This window comes from Pogoniulus pusillus, chromosome 25 (assembly GCF_015220805.1).
Source record: "Pogoniulus pusillus isolate bPogPus1 chromosome 25, bPogPus1.pri, whole genome shotgun sequence".
NCBI classification, from domain to species: Eukaryota; Metazoa; Chordata; class Aves; order Piciformes; family Lybiidae; genus Pogoniulus; species Pogoniulus pusillus.
The window spans coordinates 2755656-2772005 of record NC_087288.1 but is presented as its reverse complement, the minus strand read 5'-3'; the positions used below and the strand labels follow the sequence as shown (position 1 = coordinate 2772005).

The following is a 16350-nucleotide window of genomic DNA, read 5'->3' as shown; positions in this document are numbered from 1 at the left end:
GAACCTCTTTTGCTGCAACTTCCACCCATTGCTCCTTGTCCTATTCCAGGGGGCAGTGAGCAGAGCCTGTCCCCCCTCTCCTGGCCAGCCCTCCGTGAGCCTGGCCTTGGGCACAAGGACGGTGGAAGCTCTGAGACTGATGAAACTGAGGGCTTTTTACCCCAGTACAACAAATTCTGTGCTTAGCTCACTCCCCCCCCCCCTCCAAAAGCAGAAATGTAACATGCCTTTTGTTCAGAGATTTACCAGCTTTCATTATTTTTTTCTTTTTCTTTTCCTGTTTTCTTTTTTCCCTTCAGTAGCTTAACCACGTAGTCAGTAAAATCAAGTAAGAAACAAAAGTGTTCAGAGTGAGGCAATAATATTGTCTTTATGTTATTTTTTTCTTGTTTAAATTGTGATCAGGTATCTGTGGGACATGGGAAAAAAAAAAACCACCAAACCCAAAACAACAAACTAAAGACAAAAATAAAAATCAAAGTACAGAATCTTTGCTTCTCCAATCAAATTCAGTACCAAATTATGCTCTCAGGTACACTTCCATCAAGCACTGATATCCACAATGGCATCACAGTATAAGGACTGAGGGAGGTGTTAATTTTGGGGTTTAAAAAGTGCAAAAAAAGCTCAGGAGTTGTTCTTACCTCTTGCAGGCTGCTCAGACACCAAACTGGTGTCTGGCTCTAAGCTGACCTACTGCCAGCAGGCGCAGCACCGCTCAACTCCAGTAACGCGAGCTGCTTTCACCAGCTGCTCATTTGGCTCAGTCCAGGGTTTGACTTCAGTTTGCCTCCTTCAAGGCACGAGAGCACAATTTGGCTCCTTTCTCAGTGAAAAGGAAACCAACCAAACACAACTTCCCCCAGGCCTCAGGGTTTGACTTGTCTGGTTTGGCCCCAGATTTCAGCGTACATTTAATTACAGCCAAGGATAGAAACCACCTGAGCATTTCACGGCTCCTCGACACGTTTCACACAGTCCTGCAGCCAGCAGAATCACAGATGAACCTCAGAACGTACAGAGAGCACAACTACTACACTGGACATGAAAAGGAAATTTTATTAAACATGTTTACAGAACATGAGTTGGAAGTTCATTTAAAAGCACAGGGTGGGGAGGGGGAAAGTGTTAAGACAAGTGGTCCAAATAGAAAGATGCTATCCAATTATACCTAGTCGGTTGGGTTTTCCTTTTGGCCACTAAGACAGAACAGGATCTAGTAGTAGTGCACCAATGCTTGAGTTCTTCCTGCTCAGCAGGTCGAGCAGTAACCAATCTGTGCCCCATGGAAAGCTGGGCAGAGTTAATTCCCACGTGTTGAGTAAGAATAAATAGTTCACTCGGTGCAGGCAGTATGTCTATGGATTAAAACCTAGTGTGTACACAGTTTCTACATGTCTTACAGCCCCACGGTAGGAATCTACACCAAAAAGAGTTATTAGTCGAAGGAATTTGGTCCATACTACATCAGGTTGGGTGTTGTTTTTTTTTGTTTTGTATTTTTTTTTTTTCTCCAGAGGGTTAAAAAATAAAGTCCATCTATAGACATTTAGCACCAGACTCAACAGACCTAGCCTGGCTAAAACCTGCAAAATGCCTATAATAAGAAAAAATGGATGGCTTAGATTTCTTGGTTAACTTCAGTATAGTCATTACGAGCAAACTGTACAAGTACATGCAACATACAAGCTGGCCTATGTGGAACTAACATACATTAGTAAATGACCTTTTCTCTCTCGGGTGTTTTTTTTTTGGCTTTTTTGTTTTTTCATCTCTTTTTTTTTTGTTTTGTTTTGTTTTGTTTTGTTCTGTTGCTGTTGTCGTTGGTTTGTTGCTGCTGTTTGTTTGTGGTGGGTTTTTTGTTTGGTTTTCATACAAAACTTTGCATGCGGCTTTGAAACAGTTCCAAGTCATGCTGCTCCATTGGTGTGGTCACCAAAAAAGAGAAAGAACAAAAAATCCAATGGCCTGTAAAAGGAAAAGGAGGAGGGTGAGGGGGGGGGGAGGGAGGAAATATCTCAATGCACCTGCAGAAATCTGCAGTTGGGATGTTTTGGGTTTGTTTTGCACATGTACAGAATATCACAAGGGGCTTTGTTTTCTTCCTGTGTTTCTTTTGCTTTGTGGTGGTTTTCCTTTTGTTTCCAAGGCCAAGAAGAACTCAACTGAAGAAAAAGCAAATCGAAACCAGACCTTATATATATATATCTCTCTATATATTTATTTTCTTCTTCTTCTTCTTCTTTTTTTTTTTGGTCATTTGTTTGGTTTTTTGATCCTTTTTTTTTTTCCTTTTTGTTTTTTTTTACTCCAAAAAAAAAAAGTCAGCTCTCTGGCGTTAAAAAACCAAGCCTTGTGCTTGCATCCATCTCAAAGAAATGTAAACTCAAACCCAGATTTAAAAACCTCAGTGAAGTGCAGAAGATTTTTTCAGCTGGAACAGCCCAGCGCAAAGACCGAACGGCTCACACCATGCTCCTAAGCCCTGGGGTTGGGGGCAAGCCAAGAGGAGCCCCTGGGTGCAGCTGAGAAGTGTCCTACGCTCAATCCATCCCCGGTCAACGCTTCAGGGAGGTCAAATGTACATCTATACACAGAAAGGTAAAGCTTTCCTCTCCGTTTCTAGGAGGGGAAAATGTTGCATTACCAGTAACAGGTCAAAAAAAAAACAACCCCAAAAATGAAGACTAAAGCTGCTTTGTTTTTTATTGTTTTTTTCATTCCCAGGCCCCAGTTGCAGAATTCTTCAAAGTTCTTCCATGCAAAACATCCTCAACGGAAAAGTTCTTCTATAAAATGCAAACAGATCTGCTTGATTTTGTTATTTCACAAAGAAAAGGAGGGGAAAAAAAGCTGGCACTGTGAGATATATATATTTTAAGGGTATGAACTTAGCTTGGTTGGGTGTTCTGGGTTCTTCCTTGAGGGACTTGGAAGCGCCCAGGAAGTGAGGAAGGATTTGAATTGGCTGCCGAACGCTTTATTAACGATGCTTACAGAGATGTGCTTCAGCCCTTTGGAGTTTGGTTCACAAGAAGAAATAAAGAAGAGTCTCTGTTAGCGTTGTGAGGACAAAACTAGCAGGATCACGTGGCAATGGCAACCAAAAATCAACAACAACTGCAAAAAAAAACCCCAAACCCAAACCAGTGAAAGTAACAAGTACAGAAAAGAAAGAGCAAACCCTGCTGAAAACACCAGGAAGGTAACGCTGCTTGAGGGCTCTGTCAAAAGGGGGGAAAGACAACGGTGGTAACAGAGGGAGAGCTTCCAGTTTGGGTCATCTTTGACTTAGGTGGAATCTAAGGGTCGCTCTCTCTTTACTTTTGGGGTGGTGATAAGCATCGGTGATAGCCTCTAATAGATTGGCTGTGTGTGATAAACCTTTGCTCTGCCAACTTAAGCCATCTCTCGGCAGACAGACGTATTTTGGGGTAGCTACTACAAGCAGGAACAGAAGTGATTGTCTCTCTTCAACAGTGGTTTGGTTTGGGTTTGTTTCACCGTGTAATTGTCTGGTTCCCATTGGTATCCTGGGTGATGTTTCAATAGACAGCACCTGCTACTAGGATCTAATGCAGGGAGGCCCAGTTGAACTTTCCAGAGATGACTGGGAAGCCCTGCGTGTCAGGGGAGTCAAGGTTGGATCCACGAGTGATGAAGGTGGAAATAATTTATACCAGCCTATTACCACACTGGACAGATCCAGTTCCTCCAGAAGGATCTGGGCGACTCCCATGAAGCATTTGTGGTCCATTCGGCCATAGTCTCCCCACACTATTACCTGGAAGAACACAAGAGGCAGGTTCAGCATTGCCTCCAAACCCAGGCTGAGATGCTCAATGCTGCTGTCGGGTGGAGGGTAAGGATAAGCACGGAATCAGAGAGTGGTTTAGGTTGGAAGGGACCTCAAAGCTCAGCCAGTTCCAACCCCCTGCCATAGGCAGGGACACCTCCCACTAGAACAGGTCACTCAAGGCCTCATCCAACCTGGTCCTGTACACCTCCAGGGAGGGAGCAGCCACAACCTCCCTGGGCAACCTGTGCCAGTGTCTCACCACCCTCACTGCAAAGAACTTATTCCTAACATCCAGTTTAGATCTCCCCTCTGCCAGTTTAAACCTATCACTCCCCACCATAGGCAGGGACACCTCCTACTAGAACAGGTCACTTAAGGTCTCATCCAACTTGGCCTTGAACACCTCCCAGGGAAGGAGCATCCACAACCTCCCTGGACAACATGTTCCAGTGTCTCACCACCCTCACTGTAAAGAACTTCTTCCTAACATAGAATGTTACTCTTAAGGGTGAAGGATTGCTCTCTCTTGTGGGAAAACCTAATGGCAAGACAGAAGTAGAGGCAATAGGAGAAGAATGTTTCATCACAGAATCAAGAATGCACTGGGTTGGAAGGGACCCTTGCAAGTCACCATGTCATGCTCCCTCCCTGCAGTGCACAAGGGACATCTACACCTAGACCAGGCTTCTCAGGGCTTCATCAAGTCTGACCTTGAGTGTCTCTAAGCTTCCACCACCTCCCTGAGTGACTTGTTCCAGTATTTCATCACTCTCATGGTAAAGAACTTCCTCCTGCTGTCCAACCTAAATCACCCTTGCTCCACTTTCAAGCCATTGCCCCCCATCCTATCACTACAAGCTCTTCTAAAGAGACCCTCCCCAGCCTTCCCTTAGGTCCCCTTCAGATACTGAAAGGCTTCTATAAGGTCTCCCCAGAGCTTTCTCTTCTCCAGGCTGAACAGCTCCAACTCTTATAGCCTGTCCCTACAGGGGAAGTGCCCCAGCCCTCTGACAACTTTGTGAACTCCTCTGGACAGGTCCATGTCCTTGCTGTGTTGAGGACTCCAGAGGCAGCCAGGCATTGTTTCAGGTCCAAATCCACATGGCCACCTTTGCTGGCATTTACCAAACGAAATGCTTACCGAGCTGGGAGGCTTTCTGGATGTTGCTTAAACTTAACTAAACATGCAGGAGCTTCTCCAAGTGAAAGCCTCCAATGGGATTAAGCAGCAACTGACCTGAAGGACTTTACCCTGTGGACTATCATCAAAAACAAGTGTCTGTTGGTACAAAGGGTCCAGGGTCTTCCGTGCGATTCTTGTCTTCTTCTTGGCTATACACGCTCCGTTCTCCAGCAGATACACTTTGACATAGGGAGCTGCAAACAGAACATCAACACTTTAATGCTTGGGCTTGAAAACTTCTGCACTGCAGATCTGAGCTGGAGGACAAGTGTCTCAAAAGGAAGCTGAGTGCAAAGAAAATGATACATAGTACCTTTGCTGCATCATATGAATTATAGAATCAGTCAGGGTTGGAAGGGACCTCAAAGATCATCTAGTTCCAACCTCCCTGCCACAGGCAGGAGCACCTCACACCAGATCAGGCTGTCCAGAGCCTCATCCAGCCTGGCCTTAAACACCTCCAGGGACTCCCCTGCCAGAGCAGGTTACACAGGGATGCATCCAGGTGGGGTTTGAAAGCCTCCAGAGAAGGAGACTCCACAACCTCTCTGGGCAGTCTGTGCCAGGGCTCTGCCACCCTCGCCATAAAGAAGTTTTTCCTCAAGTCCAAGTGGAACATGAGTTGCTGGAAATCACTCCCTGCAAGGTGGCGTGCAACTGGAAGATGAAAGGTGGTAAGGAGTGGGCACTGGTAGCAAGGACATATCCGTGCACATTGTGGAAGAGCAAAGCAATCAAATACAAAGGCAGTGACAGCTAACAAGGAGCTCCAAAGGTCTCAGTCCATCCTATTCTTGTTCTCTGTTCACACATTGTCTATAGTTTTCCTTACCTGGGGTAGACTTGGAGCCAGGTTTTTGTGTGAGGCCACGGGCTCTAATGACTTCTACTTCTAACTGGCCCTTTTTATCCACCATTCCAATCTGGATGTCACCTGGGAGGGAAAAGAAAGAGGTCCACATTTCAGAGAAGCAGTATGGCCCAGCAGGTAAGTGTATGAAAGTGAGAAAAACCAGTTGGCTACCAGTCTGTCACATTGCTGTGCCTGCCACCTCTCCTCCTGATCCCTGTTAGTCCTGCTGTAAGGATGGAGAAGTTAAACAGACATACTCAGGTAGCACAGTGTCCTCTCCTGGTGTAGGGTTTACAGCAGAGCCCAGTACTTCTGATCCATGGAGGCAGGCAAATTTACAGCAGCACTATGGTGTAACCACCACACCTTGATTTGTGCACTGCTGGACTATCTGGAGGCTTCCTACCTAGGATTGCTGCCCCAGTGTGCCAGCCACTGACAGCGTGACACCCTGTCAGTGGCCATAAAACCCAACCTCACGTTCAGAAATCCCCAGAGATGGAGGTTTCTGGCCCCAGGCTGTGATGCAAGAGCTGGCAATGTGAAGGTTCCTTGTCTGGTGAATCAGGAACAACTGCTGGTAGAACCTGACATTGAACCCTTCTTCTGGGACTACAGGTGCCTGACTGGATCCTCGGGTCAGGCAAGGGCACTAACCAGTGCCTGACTGGATCCTCAGTGTCAGGCAAGGGCACTAACCAGAGCCTGACTGAGTTTTAAGGCCAGGCTGGATGTGGCTGTGGCCAGCCTGATCTAGTGTGAGGTGTCCCTGCCCATGGCAAGGGGCTTGGAGCTAGATGATCCTTGAGGTCCCTTCCAGCCCTGACAATTCTATGATACTATGACTTTAAACGACAATTCTGCAGGCAAAAGGAACTGCTTAGTGTGAGACCAAGCACTGTCCTAGATCAATAACATGCAAGGGAAGGCAAGCAAAGGCTGATGCTCAAAGTGTTACATCTGTGTGGTTTCACATAGCATTGAAGCAGCCTGACAGAAAGCTTAGCATAGAATCATGTCACTTTAGAGTGAAAAATGGACAAGAGGACGTGGGCAGCTATGTGCAACTGTGCACCAATCCATGGCACACCTGAGCATGTGCACGTTTGCCCTGTCAACTCAGAGAAAACACATCAAAAGTCAACTCTTGAACTCCAGAATTTGAGATCCAGATGTAGAAAGAGTGTTTTGAAACGATCAGGGCAGTGTGTTATAGCAGTGCAATCCCTCACCGTGCCTTGCTCCTTGGCCAGCAGCAAGGAAGCTTGGACAGGGCGTGTTGTCCAGAGCACACCTCCCCAGCACTACGTGCAGCAGGGAACCAGAAGGGGGAGCGATGCACAAACACATTCCAACCATCGCTAGTGAGAGGATGCCACACTAAAGGCTTCTTCAAACTGTTACAACCCATGAGCCAGTGCCTTTTTTTGGAGGGGGGGGATGGGGAGCGAGCAGCGCTGAGTTTTACTGAAGTGATCTGCAGGAACAAGTACTTTGTCAGCAAACGAGGTTCAAATACATGAAATCTAGACCCTTGCATTCTTCCTCTCTTTCCCTTTCTTTCCCTCTTCCTCTATTTCACTTCCTTCCATCCTTCCTTCCCTTTCTTCCCTCTCTTCCTTCCCTCCCTTCCTTCCTTTTCTTCCTCTCCTTCCCTTCTTCCTCTCCTTCCCTTCTTCCTCTCCTTCCCTTCTTCCTCTCCTTCCCTTCTTCCTCTCCTTCCTTCCTTCTTCCCTTCCTTCCTTCCTTCCTTCCATCTTTTCTTTCCTTCCTTCTCTTTCTTCCTCTCCTCTCCTTCCTTCCTCTCCTTCCTTTCTTCCTCTCCTTCCTTCCCTCCCTCTCTTCTTCCTTCCTTCCTCCCTTCCTCCCTCCCCTCTTTTTCTTCCTCTCCTTCCTTCCTTCCTTCCTTCCTTCCTTCCTTCCTTCCTTCCTTCCTTCCTTCCTTCCTTCCTTCCTTCCTTCCTTCCTTCCTTCCTTCCTTCCTTCCTTCCTTCCTTCCTTCCTTCCTTCCTTTCCTTCCTTCCTTCCTTCCTTCCTTCCTTCCTTCCTTCCTTCCTTCCTTCCTTCCTTCCTTCCTTCTCTTTCTTCCCTTCCTTCCTCCCTCCCTCCCTTCTCTCCTCCCTTCCTTCCTTCCTTCCTTCCTTCCTTCCTTCCTTCCTTCCTTCCTTCCTTCCTTCCTTCCTTCCTTCCTTCCTTCCTTCCCTCTTTCTTCCCTTCCTTCCTCCCTCCCTCCCTTCTTTCCTCTCTTCCTCTTTCTCTCTTTCCCTCTTTCTCTCTCTCTCTTCCTCTCTTTCTCTCTTTCCTTCTTTTTTCTCTCTTTCCTTCTTTTTTCTCTCTTTCCTTCTTTTTTCTCTCTTTTTCATTTTTCTTTCATTTTCCTTCCTTTCTTCCTGAGCAGCCCTTCCTGAAGCTGAGTCTCCCAGGACAGATGTACTGGAGCACTGCCCATGTCTCGTTTCCAGCAGGACAAGTATGGCTGAAGCAGAGGATCACAGACTCCTCTCTACAGTGCTAAAGCTTGTCTAGGAATGGCTCACACATAAGCCACAAAGCCCCTCCTGGCCTTTGCACAGCTGCTCACAGCACTGCACTGCTGCACACCTGATATATTCAGCCTCTGTTCATAAGCAAGCCACAGCTAATGCTGCTACAGGGGAAAGCAGAGTGGCCAGGATCAGGGAGATCACAGACGGCCCCGGGCAGGTGCTGCAGAAAAGGATTTCTGTCTCTTTCATCACAACCACTGGCTGCTACCAGCAGCTGGTCACTGGGCATTGCAAACAGGGGCAGAAGTTTCACATTCTGCAGTTAGATGAACTAAACTTGGACAAAAGCAGGCTTTAGCCAGAAACTGTTTGGCACAACCAATGTAATCTGTGGCAAGTAAAAATAAACTGAGCAGCTGAGGTCTGGCAGGGACCTGCTACTGGAAAAGCCACAATCATTCTGAGTGGGAAGTGAAATCCTTACCTTCAAATGACAAATGAGATTGGCTGACAACTCGCATGGAGCAAACATCTTATCTCACCCCATTAGGGGTGCTGGCATGCTAGGGATATCAAAGACTGTGTATAGAAGCTTCAGTGAGAGAAGCCCCTTTGTAGAAGTCTTTTTGGGGTCATAGTGTGACAGTGAGTGCATTAGAGGCACAGAATGCCAAGTTGGAAGGGACCTCAAGCATCATCTGGTCCAGCCTTTCACAGAATCACAGAATTAACCAGCTTGGAAAAGGCCTCCTGGGTCATCGAGTCCAACCTATCACCTAACACCTAATTAACTACACCACAGCAGTAAGTGCCTCATCCAGCCTCCTCTTAAGCACCTCCAGGGATGGGGACTCCACCACCTCCCTGGGCAGCCCATTCCAATGCCAATCACTCTTGCTGTGAAGAATCTCTTCCTAATATCCAGCCTGAACCTGCCCTGGTGCAACTTCAGACTGTGTCCCCTTGTTCTGTCCCTGGGTGCCTGGCAGCAGAGCCCAACCCCACCTGGCTACAGCCTCCCTTCAGGTGGTTGCAGACAGCAATGAGCTCTGCCCTGAGCCTCCTCTGCTGCAGGCTGCACACCCCCAGCTCCCTCAGCCTCTCCTCACAGGGCTCTGCTCCAGGCCCCTCCCCAGCCTTGTCGCCCTCCTGTGGACACTTCCAGCACCTCAACATCTCTCTGCAATTCAGGAGCCCAGAACTGGACACAGCACTCAAGGGATGGCCTGAGCAGTGCTGAGCACAGAGGCAGAAGGACTTCCCTGGTCCTGCCGGCCACACCCTTCCTGATCCAGGTCAGGATGCCATTGGCCTTCTTGGCCACCTGGGCACACTGCTGGCTCGTGTTCAATCAGCTGTTGACTGGTGCCACCAGGTCCCTCTCTGCCTGGCTGCTCTCAGCCACTCTATCCCCAGCCTGTAGCACTGCTTGGGGTTGCTGTGGCCAAAGTGCAGAACCTGGCACTCGGAGTTGTTAGAAAATTCTTCACTGAGAGAGTCATTGGGCACTGGAATGGGCTGCCTGGGGAGGTGGTGGAGTCGTCATCCCTGGGGCAGTTCAAGGCAAGGTTGGATGTGGCACTTGGTGCCATGGTCTAGCCTTGGGCACTGTGGTAAAGGGTTGGACTTGATGATCTGTGAGGTCTCTTCCAACCTTGGTGATACTGTGATACTGTGAACTCCTGGCACTGGACTGTGCCCATCTGTTCAGCCTGCTCACAGGCATGGATAAATCTGTGACTTATGCAGCTTCTGGAACAATCTTCTTGTTCAATCCTGACACTAAACAACTTGTTCAATCCTGACACTAAACTTGTTCAATCCTGACACTAAACTTGTTCCTGCGAGCGGTCAAAAACCTTGGCGCAGGCAACCAGCCAAAAGCAAACCGCTTGCGCAGGGAGTGCATGCAAATCATAAGCAGCAGGGAGTGTCATCTCGTGTAGCTAATTAAAGTGGCTGAGTTAATTGGCTTGTCATTGCACAGAGGAGAAGACGTGCTCCTTACCCATGGCAGGGGTTGCCAGCGTCTGCCGTCCCACTAACTGCGCAGGCCCCAGCCCGTCGAGGAAGTCGCTGAACTGGCTGTCAGCGCCCAGCCGTACTCCAGGAAATATTAAGCTGAAGCAAAATGAAAGCAGAAGAAGAGAGTTAATTTCTGTTGTCCCACAGTGTTTAACTCCAGAGATCACAGGATCGCAGAATTAACCAGGTTGGAATAGATCTCCAGGATCATCGAGTCCAACCTATCACCTAACACCTTCTCATTAACTAACCCAAGGCACTAAGTGCCTCATCCAGCCTCCTTTTAGACACCTCCAGGGATGGGGACTCCACCACCTCCCCAGGCAGACCATTCCTATGGGCAATCTACCCATAGAATGGGCAAGGCTGAGGGGCTTGGGATGTGCAATCACAGTGGCAAGAATCATGAGCTGCCTCTGGCAGACCTCGGGGAAGCAGAGTGAAATGCATCACAAAGAGATAAGGGAGGCCACAGCACAGGCTTGGTAAGGACTCCTTCTGGCATCCTGGGACCCTGTGAGGGGTCCAAGCCCCCTGCCAGAGCAGGACCACACAATTTAGCTCAGGTCACACAGGAACACAGCCAGACAGGCCTTGAAAGGCTCCAGAGAAGGAGATTCCACAACCTCTCTGGGGAGCCTGTGCCAGGGCTCTGGGACCCTTACAGTAAACCTCTCACCCAACATTATCTAATCAACTAAACCATGGCACCAAGTGCCACACTCAGTCTTTTTTAAAGCAATTCCAGGGACAGTGGCTCCACCACCTCCCCAGCAGCCCTTTCCAACATCCAATCACTCATTCTGAGAAGAACTTCTTCCTAACATCCAGCCTCAACCTCCCCTGACACAGCTTGGCCATTTCAGTCAGTTTGTGTAATGTCTTAAGCCACTATGCTCCTTACTTAGACCTTGACAGAGGACAGAGATGTCTTAATGAAATTGTTACTGCTCTGGATACATACATGCACCAGTGGGCACAATCCAGCATTCCCATCAACACTACTTGCTGCTTATCTGCTGTGCTTTTGAGCCATTCATGATGGAGGATTCAGTGATTCTATGACTCTGATTTTCTTGAGTGGCTCTTGCAGTTCTTAGTGTTAGCATAGAATCACAGAATGGTTTGGGTTGGAAGGGACCTTATTAAACCACCTAGTTCCCACCCCACTGCCACGGGCAGGGACACCTTCCACTAGCTCAGGTTGCTAAAAGCCTCATCCAATATGGCTTTGAACACTTCCACAGCTTCTCTGGGCAACCTGTTCCAGTGTCTCACTGCCCTCACTGTTAAAAGAGAAAGAGGGTGGTGAGATTATCCGGTAAGGGAGGAACTGCACCTTTACATAGCTCCTTCCAGCCACCAAGGCTGCCCCTGCTGCTTTATACCCAACGTGCAGCAGCAATTCTGCTAACATGGTAGGCATTGTAAATAAAGGAAGGTAGAGAAAAGGTCTTTCCCAACCAGAGTGATTCCATGGAATCCCAGCCTCCTGTTTTCTTTTCCCAGGTGTCTTAGGGTGCATTTGCCTGTTCTTGTTTTCATAGAATCAAGCAGGTTGGAAGAGAGCTCCAAGCTCAGCCAGCCCAACCTAGCACCCAGCCCTGGCCAACCAACCAGACCATGGCACTAAGTGCCCCAGCCAGGCTTGGCTTCAACACCTCCAGACACACAGACTCCACCACCTCCCTGGGCAGCCCATTCCAATGCCAATCACTCTCTCTGACAACAACTTCCTCCTCACATCCAGACTAGACCTGCCCTGGCACAACTGCAGACTGTGTCCCCTTGTTCTCTTGCTGGTTGCCTGGCATGAGACCAACCCTACTTGGCTACAGCCTCCCTGCAGGCAGCTGCAGACAGCAATGAGCTCTGCCCTGAGCCTCCTCTGCTGCAGGCTGCACCCCCCCAGCTCCCTCAGCCTCTCCTCACAGGGCTCTGCTCCAGGCCCCTCCCCAGCTTTGTCGCCCTCCTGTGGACACTTCCAGCACCTCAACGTCTCTCTGCAATTGAGGAGCCCAGAACTGGACACAGCACTCAAGGGATGGCCTGAGCAGTGCTCAGCACAGAGGCAGAAGAACCTCCCTTGTCCTGCTGCCCACACTGCTCCTGAGCCAGCCCAGGATGCCATTGGCCTTCTTGGCTGCCTGGGCACACTGCTGGCTCCTGTTCAGCTCCTCTCTGCCAGCACCCCCAGCTCCCTCTCTGCCTGGCTGCTCTCAGCCACTCTGTCCCCAGCCTGTAGCACTGCTTGGGGTTGTTGTGGCCTAAGTGTAGAACCCTGCCCTTGGCTTTGTTCAATCTCATCCCCTTGTTTTCCCCTTGTGCCTAAGAATTCCCTTGTAGGGAATTCTCTCATCAGAGTCCTACCAAAAGCTGTGAGGAGGTTGGACACAGTTTGGTGTCGGCTCTGCCTTTGTTCTTCTTTCCTGCACATCGAGGCACTCAGCAGGGAATAAAACCAGCTGCCCCATTCCCTGCCTGATGTCAGCTGAGGGGGCAGCGGGACTCTGGGTTTACAATCCTCAGCAAGAGCCTTGGCCCAGCTCCAAACTAAACTTTCTCTGTCTAGAGTGTTACAGAACAGAGTTTCGTATCACAGGGCTTTACATACAACAATCTGAGGCTTAGCTCTGAGTTAATCCAAACAGAACTGAAAGAAAAAGTAGCCCTGTGTCTGGTTTGGAGTAATGCTCTCTGCATTTACTCATCTTCTGACGATGAAGCAAATGCCTCAGTGGATGACAGGGGAAATGTGACTCCTTAAGAAGCCCTCCCTCTCACTGTCACTTGGCAAGAAATCTGTGCCTAAACCAGCTCACTTTAGCAAACATTCTTCCAGAGGAAGAATCTGCACACAGCACCATCCCCTCTGGCCACCACTGGGACCTCTGTTCACACCCCAAGGTGCCTGACCAAGACAAGAAACTCCCCCCCCCAGTGATGCTTCAGTGCCACTTACTTGCCCTCGGAGCTGTAGCTATTGATGCTGCCGTCGGTGGATTCTCGGCTGGGCTGCCGGACCATGCGGCTTCTCATCTCTGCTGCCATGCCTGTCTCTGTGCTTCTCTGTATCGTACTCTTGAGCTTCTTGCTGCCAGCCTCTGAAAGCAGAGAGAAGGAAGCAGCAGTTAGGACAACTCAGAGCAAAGTCTTTCCTTGCAGTTTTCCCACAACAGTGCCCTGACCTGGCTGTTAATGAGACAAAAAGATGGTCCTGATCGGAGAAGGATTCTCTCCTCTTCAGCTGGAAACAAGCAATGGCTTCTCCTTAGGAGGGCTGTGGGTTGAAGAGCTTTGTTAAGGCACACTTAGAGATGGAAGTGTGTTCTACATAACCTTTAGGCAGCTGGAGTGCAGGCAGAATGGCTGTGACAGGGGCTGCTAGCCATACACTCAGTAAGGTTGGGTGTGAGGCAGGTGGGGTGACTACAGAAGAATCACAGCAGCACAGAACGTTAGGGGTCGGAAGGCACCTCTGGAGATCAGCAAGGCAGGTTCACCTGAACAGTTCACACAAGAACATAACCAGGTGGGGTCTGAATGTCTCCAGAGATGGAGACATCTCACAGAAAAGAGGTGGTGGTGAAATAAAATCCTTCCTGTGTCCCACAGCAAAATGTAAAGCACTAAAATACTTCAGTATTAAAAACCAGAATGCTGTCTTTTGACTCTGCTTTTCACCACAGAAATTCTTCCAGCTAAGCAGGACACAGCTCCTGATCTCAGCACTTGGAGCAGCATCAACTCTTGGAGACTTTGTCTGGGGGATGATAGGTTTTGCAGCCCAGGCTTGCATTGAACACCACAGAGTCATCCAATTCTTCTCAAGTTGCCCAAAGACTCGATCCCTTAGGAAAAAACTTCCAGCACCCATTCTTCAAAATGCCATTTGAGTTCCACCTGGAAGGTTTTGTCTTGCCACTGAGCAAGAAGAGTTTCCACTCCTCTACAGGGGTGGTTATGAGCTGAAGGTGCCAATCTACCAAGAGTTCAGCTTCTAGATGATGATAATTGTTCTTAAAGACCTCTAACTGAAATACATTTTCTTCTGGAGTCCAATGGGAACCTCCCAGGCAGTAACTTGTCCCCATCACCTCCTGTCTTTTCCATGGGACTCCTTGCAAAAGCAGAGCCCTCAGCTGGAACCTCCCAGGCAGTAACTTGTCCCCATCACCTCCTGTCTTTTCCATGGGACTCCTTGCAAAAGCAGAGCCTTCAACTGGAATCTCCCAGGCAGTAACTTGTCCCCATCACCTCCTGTCTTTACCATAGGACTCCTTGCAAAAAACCAGAGTCTTCATCCTCTTGGTAGCTACTTTTCATGTCCTGGTCCATGGTGCTAAGGTCTCCTCTTCTAAGCCTTCTCTTCTGAAGGCTGAACAAACCCAGCTCTCTCAGCCTCTCCTCACATGGCTTCCAGTCTTCTGACCATTCTCAGGGTCCTTCTCTGGACAACTTTGTTGGTGTTGCTCTTGCTGAAGTGGCTCTTTTTAAACTTCCATTCCCAGCTTGCACTATTTTTAACCCAGCAGTCCTAAGTATACCTTTGGATTGCTGCCTTTATATGAAACCAGTTCATAAAGTGTTGACATTCAGTATCTATGCTATGATCTGCTGAGAAGCTTTTCTACTCTTGCCTGGACCTCTCTTGGAGAATTTTTGGTCCTCCTTCTGCTTGCTCTTAGTTTCATGTGTGTAATTAAATTTTCTATCAGGTTCCAGTTATTTGCCTGCCCTGTGTAGGTCACACCACATTCATTGTACAGCCTGAAGACAAACTGTCTCTACACTGAATGCCATTTAGGGGCAAAACTTACTCCAAAATGGTCTGTATGCTTCTGTATCAGGCCTTCTGCAGGAGGAAACAGAGATTGATGTGCTTCAATTGCTTGTAAACACCTAGTTCAACAGGCACCAGCCAGAGAAAACCTATTAGAGAGCAACTGTGATGAATCCTTTTGCAGCTTTAGTAACTGGTGCCAAAGGATCATAAAAGCAGGCAGCTGCAGCTACAGAGCAGACACAGCTTGTAAGCATTTTGCAGTTCATCCACAGCCTTGCTGTGGCCCCCAACTCAGCCTGAGTGCATGCAGTGAGATCTTTCAGTGCACCTACTGCAGATACAGCCTAGGCTGAGTCACAGAATCATGGAATGGTTTAGGTTGGAAGGGACCTCAAGGATCATCCAGTTCCAACCTCCTGCCATAGGCAGGGACACCTCCCACTAGAACAGGTTGCTGAGGGCCTCATTCAACCTGGCCTTGAACACCTTCAGGGAGGTTGTGGAGCACAGAAGCACAGAATGTGACCTCCAGAGACTGTGGAGTCCAATCCCCTTGCCAAAGCAGGATCCCCTAGGGCAGACTATACAGGGAGTGAAGCCTCTGAATCATAGAATCAAGAAGGCTGAAAGAGACCTCTAAGCTCATCCAGTCCAACCTATCCCCCAGCCCTGGCCAATCAACCAGACCATGGCACTAAGTGCCCCAGCCAGGCTTTGCTTGAACACCTCCAGGGATGGTGACTCCACCACCTCCCTGGGCAGCTGTCCCTGAAAGTATCACACAGTATCACAGTATCACCAAGTGTTGAAGCCAAGCCTGGCTGGGGCACTTAGTGCCATGGTCTGGTTGATTGGACAGGGCTGGGTGCTAGGTTGGACTGGATGAGCTTGGAGCTCTCTTCCAACCTCCTTGATTCTGTGATTCTATGAACTGCTTAAGGTCCACTCCCAAAACCAAAGTAAAGAAGAGCTTGAAAACTGGGCCATTATTTGCCCCCTGACAATGGTCTCAGCTCTGCTCTTACAAACCTTATCTCCTTACAAAAAGATGGCCTTAGGTATACCTATGGTGGGGGAAAGTAAAGCAGGGGAAAAAAGTGATTTTGGTATGATCACAGAATCACAGAACATTAGAGGTTGGAAGGAACCTCCAGAGATCATCAAGTCCAGCTCCCTTGCCAAAGAAGGATCCCCTAGGGTAGCTCATACAGGAATCAT

The 16350-nt window shown here is 48.6% G+C and overlaps 1 protein-coding gene across 34 annotated transcripts in view; it reads right to left on the bottom strand.

Annotated features, from left to right (window-relative positions):
• Window positions 1-1039: 1039 nt before the first annotated feature.
• RIMS1 (regulating synaptic membrane exocytosis 1) overlaps window positions 1040-16350 on the bottom strand; it is a 260406-nt gene continuing 245095 nt past the window's right edge. For all 34 annotated transcript variants that reach the window (XM_064164201.1, XM_064164174.1, XM_064164169.1 and 31 more), the window contains 5 exons: window positions 13309-13450; window positions 10330-10442; window positions 5815-5916; window positions 5037-5176; window positions 1040-3784 (listed from right to left, as the gene is read on the bottom strand). In XM_064164201.1, coding sequence (XP_064020271.1) covers window positions 3566-3784; window positions 5037-5176; window positions 5815-5916; window positions 10330-10442; window positions 13309-13450 — 716 coding nt within the window. In that variant the 3' untranslated portion in view covers window positions 1040-3565. The remainder of the gene's footprint in view (window positions 3785-5036; window positions 5177-5814; window positions 5917-10329; window positions 10443-13308; window positions 13451-16350) is intronic.